This window comes from Alligator sinensis, unplaced genomic scaffold (assembly GCF_000455745.1).
Source record: "Alligator sinensis unplaced genomic scaffold, ASM45574v1 scaffold458_1, whole genome shotgun sequence".
NCBI lineage: Eukaryota > Metazoa > Chordata > Crocodylia > Alligatoridae > Alligator > Alligator sinensis.
This window is the reverse complement of record NW_005841944.1, coordinates 2,744,784-2,753,993: the sequence shown is the minus strand read 5'-3', so window position 1 is coordinate 2,753,993 and position 9,210 is coordinate 2,744,784. Positions and strand designations below refer to the sequence as shown.

The 9,210-nt window shown below is 37.6% G+C and overlaps 1 protein-coding gene across 1 annotated transcript in view; it reads left to right on the top strand.

Moving 5' to 3' along the window:
• ANXA2 (annexin A2) overlaps positions 1-9,210 on the top strand; it is a 58,346-nt gene that overhangs the window by 34,172 nt on the left and 14,964 nt on the right. The window contains exons 5-9 of the mRNA XM_025199467.1: positions 1,211-1,324; positions 6,976-7,066; positions 7,698-7,777; positions 8,148-8,207; positions 8,873-8,966. Of these exons, the coding sequence (XP_025055252.1) occupies positions 1,211-1,324; positions 6,976-7,066; positions 7,698-7,777; positions 8,148-8,207; positions 8,873-8,966 (439 nt within the window). The remainder of the gene's footprint in view (positions 1-1,210; positions 1,325-6,975; positions 7,067-7,697; positions 7,778-8,147; positions 8,208-8,872; positions 8,967-9,210) is intronic.

The window sequence follows — 9,210 nt, the reverse complement described above, 5'->3', positions numbered from 1 at the left end:
ACCGCTCTGGTTAAATGTCTGTAAGATGTTTAGTAAAATGAAACTTCAATGAAGCTAACATTTGTCTCCAAAGAAGAGATGAGCTACATTACATATGTCAGTGTTGCATTGAAATTGTGCTGGGCTTCTTGCTCCTGACACTAAACCAGAATTGTTTAAAGGAAATAGTGTCATGTACTGGAATGCAGGTGACCTAAAAGAAAAGAACTTGACATTCTAAAATGTTAATAGTGTGAATTATACTTGAGTTTTTTAATACCCTATAAATTGATTTGTGGCTTCTTTTACTTGTCAGCCAAAGTGTTCAGATTGCAATTCATACACAGCCAATTGGAATCAACTGTACCCCAATGAAATGGATTATAGTAGCATGTAGGACCTGCATTATTTGATCTCAAGTCTATAAAACTATTTTCACACTTGTACAAAGGGCTAATGCACCTTGAATAGGACTTGAGGACTTAAATATTTGTTAAATTGGAAGGATGAGAGCATCCCACCAGCTCCTGTTTGTTTTGTTGGTTAAGTAGTGGAGTAATTTTATTCATTGTAAGAACATGTTATGAAAGATTAATTTAATGGCTTAGTTAGCAGATGTGGAAGAGAGCTGAAGTGCATTTGGCTCTTTTTGATTCTCTGAATTGGGCTCCTTCACTACTTGATTAAGATCAAAGTAATCTTTTTTCATTTTGCCAGTATTTGTTTAGATGAAATATCAGTGATTTAAATGCATTCCACTCTCTGCTCTTGAGTGCTCCAGATTTAATTTCGGCTATAGTTGACTTCTTTTAGTCCCAAATTTGATCCCAGGGACTTGGCATTTCTTAACTTCATGGTAGGGATGCTAATCTTGGTGCCAGTAAAATAAGATCTGAAAATGACATGATGACCCTAATTTCAGACTTTTCCCCTCAGTTATACCACTGCCTGGGAAATGGACACATCTGTTTCTGTTTTTCTCTCTACTGAAAGACAGTTAAGAGCAAGAATTTGGAGTTTAAAACAGATTGTTGATAATTTCCTTTAAAGGGATGAGGTAAATTTTTCATGTTCCATTTTTCCTTTCTAACTTTCACAAAAGGTGCTCTGTTCTGTTTCCTCGTTTGTTCTATAGGAAAAGAAATAACAGTGTTTTATATTCAAAACCATGGAAAGCTGACTTGTCTGGAGATCAGAAATGAGTTCTAATGATTTCTCTTTTATAAAAAAGGAACTGTCTGCAGCACTGAAATCTGCTCTGTCAGGACACTTGGAAGCTGTGATTTTGGGCCTGTTGAAGACACCAGCTCAGTATGATGCTTCTGAACTGAAAGGTGCCATGAAGGTAAACACGCTTTAAAGTTACGCTGCAAGTCTGATGATATTTCTTGGGATAAGAGTTTGAGTCTGCCAAATTCTTCAGTTCTCAGCTGTGCACACTGGCTTTTGAGTACCCAACTTGAGGTATCAAAAGTCATGAGTTTAACTATCTAACTGGTGAATATGATTTTTTTTTTGTTACTTTTTCTAAATAACTCTAAAGAATGACTCTGCATGACCTCAGCTGCAGGACTCCCTGCCCTGGCTGGGCATGGTGCACCCCTGCTACACATGCAAATTAAAGCTGGCTGGAGCTTTTTATAGTGTGATAGCTACTTTGTATGTGTAGCTAGTCTCAAGGTAATTGTGCAGTTAAACAATTAATTGCACAATAGCTGCAACAGTAGAGAGGGCCAAAGTCATATAGTTGAGCCTGAGAGAATGCCTCATACCTACTGTTCTGTGTCTACATAACTTGAACAAAAACAGGACAGATTTTCAAAAGATACTCTTGGTCAGCTTAATTTTTTGTCACTATATTATTTTTATAAGAGTGTTCAAATGAAGAACTTGTAGTAAAGTTTGTAGCAACAAACTAAATCAATTATTTGGCATTCCATATAAAAAATTAAGACGCAGATAACAACAAAACCAATTGCTGAATTGAAGTCAGGTTTTTGAGCAATCAAATGTTGCCCTCTGCTGGTTTAAGCAGATACTGCCTGTAAATTACTGCAAATCAAGAAGACAATTGTTTTTCATTCTTTTTTCTTATGCATTGTATGAATGTAACCATGGGCAGTTATTTTCTCAGCCATAGAAACATGGAGAAGTTGGGCTGGAAGGGACTTCCAGAGGTCAACTAGTCCATCCCCCTACATGAGGCAAACCATCCCATACAATCCATAGTCTAAACTCCACGTAAGACTACTGTCACCCCTGGCACAACACAATCCTAACACCCTAATCTGTCACAGGTAAAGCAGGGGAATCATGGCAGCCAATGTCCTGCTTCTATGAAATGTTGTCAGTATATGTTGATGAGATTCTGGGTAGTGGCCCCCCGCTACAGAAGCAACCCCTCCCCCACAGTTTTACCATATCTGACCATGGTGTAAAATCCTTCCTGACCCCAAATAGGGCAAATCAGTCTGACCCCAAGCAGAAGGGCAAGACCCTCTAGTCAGGAACCTTTGGCTTTGGTCCCAGCAGGAACATTGGCACATCCCAGTCAAAGTTTCCAGCCTTGGCTGTAGCCCAGTGCCTCTGAGGGAGGCTTAAAAACACCCTGACATACATAGCAGGAAGGCAGGGGCGGGGGCAACCAGCAAAGCCCAGAAGACTGGAAAAAAGCCATAGCAGAACGTAGGCATAGCTATGTCTAGATCATCTCTGACCAGTGGCTGGCCAACTTCTTTCACACACCTACAGTGATGGAGAGTCCACAGCTTCCTTAGGCAGTCTATTCCACTGCCTCACTATTCGAACAGCGAACAAGTTGTTTCATAGTGATAGTCAGAACACCAGATGGGGAAGCCCATCAAGAACCTTTTCCAGTGTGGTAGAACAGCTTTGCTTTTGTTTTGGAGGTGGGGCACGGTATAACGTTCTCTTTATAACCTCATGTGATGATATCTTCTACTGACCCAAAGGCTGATATTATGAGTCTGGTGTCAGATTTTTCAGCTGTTTATGCTTGAGTTTAGTTTGGAATAACTTTTTATGTAGTGGCTATTAAGGCATGTCCTGGCTTAAATGAGGAAAGAAAAATTCCTATGACGAGTTAATGATTACTCTGATGTGTAATACTAAGGAAAAAGCACAAAAGAGAGCATAAGAACAATTTTTCATGTGAAAACAGCTATAAAGAACTAATAACCATATCTTGGTCTAATAAATTATTTTGTCTAAAGTGAATATATGTAGCTTGGGACACTGCTAACTTGTCAACAAAGTCCCCTCAAATTACCACACACAATGCCAGATTTTCAATTCTGGCTTTAAATTAATACTCTCAGAATGCAAGTATAACTTATTTGTATGTGTAAAATCCATGTTTGTCCATGTAAGCCAGTACAGGCATGGAACAATCAAGTGGATTTCTAATTCTTTTATTTTTAAGTGATGCATTTTTTTCTCCTCTGTAAACAGTCATACTGAAATATATATACCAAAAACAATTATAATCTGATTTGAAGCTAGCTGAATGTTTTTCCTGAAAAGTAGCTTTCCCATTCAGGCAACTTTTTCAAAGGATCTCTGGGAGTTTGAAATGAGGAAGAACATATACACAGTTCGCTTTATTCCAAAGAAAGACAAATATGTTTATGGTAACTGCAATATTGCATTGCTCATAATTCCTTTTAACAAAAGATCCTTGTATGAACCTCAGTAGATTTGGAAACCAAAAAATATGAATAGATATTAATCTTTCCCCCTTCCTCAACAAGCTGATAAGAACTGTCTTTTTGGAGAGGTTTTTTTGGTTCTATTATACATGAGTCTTTGGTAAATTGCGGGGCTCCTTTTTTCTATTGTCAAAGAAGCTCTTCCCCTCTCCACTGCCACAAGGATGGTTTTCTAGCAAAAGCTATAGACTCAAAGTAGCTTTAGCATTTTGTTCCAAATAAAAATACATGATATTAACAATTGACCAGCAGCCTGAGGCCAGGAGTGCATTGTTTGAACTCTACTATTTTGGGGCATCTGGGCTCCCATAGAGTTTAATTAACAGCTGATACCTTTTCATGTGGATTAGTTATTTTCTTATTGCTTTAACACCTATAATTGATTTACATTTTAAACAGTAGTAATTCAGCTTAGTTCAAAGTAATGTTCCTACCTTTGGTTTTACTGTTGCTCTACAGAGAGGCAAGTAATACAGAAACCTGATTATTAACTTTGACTTTGATCACAAAACTAGGCTTTGAAATACATATTTTATCATGTCCTTTCAACACATCCAGGTTGTTCAGAATTTACGTATTCAATCTGAATATTTAGTCTATCATACCAAAGACATTTTTATCCTTATTACTAACATGGGTAATAATTTTGTTATATAGGTATATATTTTAGTCTACATTATTGATTTCTACCTAAAAATATACAGTATGCATAGCATTCACTACAGGTATAAAGTAACATTACAACCAAGCTTTCATTTAAATAGAGGTAAATAAAGGTTGAAAATATTTTCATTTGGCTTGTTCTTTCATAGTTTGAGGATATTTGCATCAGCAGCCAGGAATTCCTACTGAAAATAATTGCATGTTATATTTCAAGCCCTTGATCCACCCGAGTTCTTGAGCTTAGCTTCAAGCATAAGAATAGCTTCTGGGAGCACATGTTTAGCTGCTAGATCAGGGACCCAAAATAAGGGACTACTATTTTCAGTAGGAAGTGCTGGTTGCTAAAACAAACACCCTCAATCATGAAAGAGTAAGGTAAATAAAAGTACTTTCACCTTTACTTACCTAATTTTAAATGGAAAATTCAGTGCAGGAATATTCACTTTAAGAACATGCTTCAGTCTTTGCTGGGTCAGGGACAAGGAAAGCCATTCCATCCATATCACCAAAATCTTCCATTTATAGTACGTTTTCAAAGGACGGTGAGAGGACTTCATGTTTGTGCATGATGAAGGTCAATTCAGCTTTATATGTGCACATACTGGAGTCAGGTTTTGATTCAGTGCTCTAAGCTGAGAGGTCAAAAATAAATGCTTAGTGCCAGTGACATCTAAACTTAATCTAGAAGCACTGATAGATATTGAATAGGTGTTAAAAAGCTCTTGGCTAAAACCAAATATATCCCACAGTTATTACAATAATATTTGGCACTTAAACACATTCCATCTTTGGCTTTTCAAACCCATTATAAAAATATCTGAATTAGCCTCACAGTAGCCATGGAAGGTAGTAGTATTCAGCCTTGGGTGTTTTGTTTTTTTGTTGTTACAAATGAGGTAGACTGAGGGACAGAGAAGTTAAGACTGCCTTTACGTGTGCTCAGGGATGGGATGAGCCATTTTAATTAGAGCAATTACCGGACAGCGGCTCTAATTAAAACGGCTCAACGTCACGCATATTAAGTCCCTGCACATTTCAAAATGGCCATGGGACACTTTATCTAAAGCTCGGACACGGTCTAGATAAAGCACTCCTGCAGCCATTTTGAAACACATGGGAGCTTAATACAGACGACAGTGAGGCAACACTGGAGCGTTCTAATTTGAATGCAGAGCAGACTTGATTGAATCTGCTCCAACCTGTTCAAATTAGAACATGAGCAAGCATGTGTATAGGCACCCTAAATTACTAATCCACACGTCAGCGAGTATGCCAAGCTGTGCAGACTGGAGTCCCAGAATACTAAGAGCTTGTTCTGTACTTTACCTGCTGGATACAAGTGATTGGACTGCATGTAGAAAAAGACTGTAAATACCAGCACGTATAGGTAGATCTAGAGCTTTGAACCATGGGGGTGCAGATGGCATTGTGCAGCATCACATATAACACAACATCTGTTTTTCTCCAGGTAAAAATAAGCAAGAAGCTTTATTAATATGGTAGGGACCTAGGGCTGCATTTTTCAGTTTAAGATCAAAGCAAAAACAAATATAATTTGATTGGAATGTGCAATAATTTGCTATATCATATCATATATTTTGTATAAAAACACAACAAACCAGGCAAAAATAATTAAAAGCTTTAGTTCTGTTTTTATTAGAATTAAATGTACATTTCTTTCAGAATCGTAAAAAATCTAGTCTTCAGTATTTTGACAGTGTATCAATGCTTCACTGAGTTATTTCACACCTGAGTTGATGTTTACATGAGTTAATTTTTTCATGCCTAAATTAATGTTTTAGCTAGATTTAAAAACAGTCTGCAGGGCTGTGAAATAGGAGCTATATTAAGAGAAGTGGTTAACAGACAGCAGAATTACATAAGAAAGTTTATCTTGATTAATGGGCTGTCAAGACCATTAAAAAGGAGAGACGGTCATTAACACTCTGAATGAAGATTTTAGAAGGAATCAGGTAGATAGATTATAATGAGCTAGGAAGTCAAGTAACTTTCTCACTGCTGCCTGAATAGAAATGCTACTGTCACTGTCAGGAAGTTGGTTTTAAACTTTGGGTGGACCAGAAATCAAACCGGGGCGTGATTGCACCACTGCACCTCCTCAGACATTCCCCTGCCACTATATTATCATATGTAAAATAGAATTAATATGGCTTTTCAAGTATTGTGCTAAACTTCTCCCATTTCTGACTTAAATCTCACTTTAAAACAAATAAAATCACTTTGTTACTAGAGGAGTGGCTACTCTCCCGCAAATTAGTACTAGTGTTTACTCACTCTTTCCAACTGAAGATTGTATAGGAAAATACTGACTTGCCTCAGCCATAATATTGAGATGTATTGGTGCCAGTTTTGTGCCTCTAATGTACTTGCAACTGGTCCATAAGAATAAATAGCATGAGCTATCAATTACATTGATAAAAGATACTGATGCCACATAATTCCCTTTCTAAAACAGCTGTAAAGATGTTAATATTCTCTTACTTTCAAGTAGGAGATGGGTATATTAAAGAAGTTTCTTCAAGATATTTTGGAACTTTCAAGAAATCTGATAATTTTAACTAATTAGCTAAAACTTTTGTTTCAGGGCCTGGGAACTGATGAAGACACTCTCATTGAGATCATCTGCTCACGGACAAATCAGGAGCTTGCTGAAATTAACAGAGTCTACAAGGAAAGTGAGTTGGTACTAGTGTTCTCAACATGGCGAATTTAGGCCTTTCCATACTTCTTTGGAAGTGGGAGGAAAAACTTTTGACCATTGGCCTTGTTCTTGGTGATTACTATTTGAGTTTGTTTTAAAATGTCAGTGCTTAAACTCACAGTAAAGCAGCAACCGTCATACTTAGCTATACTTGGAGAAAATTGTGCCCCCATACTTGCTTTGATAGCTGTCAAATGATTCTGTGAGGGTAGCAATGGCTGAATCAATAAAGCGCTACATGGGATAAGATAAAAGCAATATTAAAATGATGAACTGGATAGGTATATATGAGATTGAAGGGTCTTAGGATAGATTCCTGATGAACTTGAGAGGAAACTGCATTTTAAGCAATACAGAGTAGGGGTGTACTGATAGAGATTTTTGGGGCCAATATCAATTGCCAATTTTTAAAGAGGCATATCGGCCGATACTGGTCCAATTTCCGATATGCAGCTCAGCAGCTTGAAGAGCAGCGTCCGGCTGGTAAGTCTGTTGTGGGGGAAGGAAAGGAACGTGGGGAGGGCAGATTGAGGCCCCTGCGATGACAAAGAATGGAATAAATAACAACTGTAAATCCTCAATAAATAGTATTTGTTGTTTTCCAGTGTACAAGATAGAACTGGAAAAGGACATTGTGTCAGACACATCAGGAGACTTCCGCAAGCTGATGGTTGCCCTAGCAAAGGTAAGGTATTCTGAGCAAGTGCAATTTTAGCTGTGCTTTTCCTTGTTTTATTAGGTGTCTCAGTCTACTAGCCTGTTGGCAACTTACCAGCCGTATCAGAAATCTGTTGTCTGCTGATGACAAGTTTTGATTCACTTTCAATACCACTGCATAACCAGCAACTTGAAATAACATGGTTTGGAAACTTTATGAAAGTAATTTGATAAGGCAGTAGTGTCTTTTACAGAGTTGTGTAATGGAGATGAGACATACTATAATAACTGGTCACTTAACACTGCGTAACTTGAATTGTGGGGAAAAAGGCTTGCCTGGTTTCAACCAGGTTATCGCTATTGAACCTCTACTAAAATGTTTTTATTCTTGTTTGAAGGGTAGAAGAAGTGAGGACAGTTCTATGGTTGATTATGAACTTATTGACCAAGATGCCAGAGTAAGTGCTCCTGCTGCTAAGTAACTAAACTTCATAAATGATACAGTGCTTCTTGCTTTTGCACATACAGAAAGAGCTCATGTAAATTCCCTACAATACTAGATGGAAGGTATAGACAGGTTACTCATTTCAACATGTACTACTTACGATCCTGAGAGATCAGTCAGATCCTTGTATCACTTTCTGCAGCTACATCCCATACACAGCTGGCTTTTAGTTTCTCTTGCATACTTTGACAAGGAAATTCCTTAGTGGAGAATAAGAGAGCAGTGGTGTTTGTTTTCTTGGGGTTCAAGATGGTTAGAACCCAAGCGATTTCTACAAAGACTATGAAACTATCTCAGTGGATTAATTTATTGGTAATGTTATGTAAATGATCTTCCAACATACTGCCACCGAAGCCAGCACACATCAAGAAAAACTCTGCTGAACGCAATGAAATTTTCCCAGGGCACAACCTCTCCTAGTTGTGAATAAGATTTGTTAGTCTTGTCTATGTAGTCCCCTTGAAGAGTATATTACACATGTTGGCCTTCTCATCTAATTCAGCTCCTAAAGAACTTTTTTTAGCGTAAAAAAACAAACAAAAAAACTTGTATAGCTTTGAAGCAACTACCTTTTTTGACCCCTGGTGGCTAAAGTAGCACTTTTCATTCTAACCACAGGACCTTTATGATGCTGGTGTGAAGAGGAAGGGAACGGATGTTCCTAAGTGGATCAACATTATGACTGAGAGAAGCATTCCCCACCTCCAGAAAGGTACTTTTTAAACAAAGCATTTCCACAGGAGGGAGTTAGAAATGGATCATTATTTTTTCCTTCCAATAGCGATTAAAATGAGGCCAGCAAGCAGAAAAATCTTAAGTTTATTAGCTGTGCCATCACCATTTGGGAAAAAATAAATGTATTTAAATATTACTTTAAAAGTAAAGTAAATACATTAATCTCTTTGCTTGAATTTTTGCATGTACATGCACATGTGCACACATGGATGCAGCAGGAA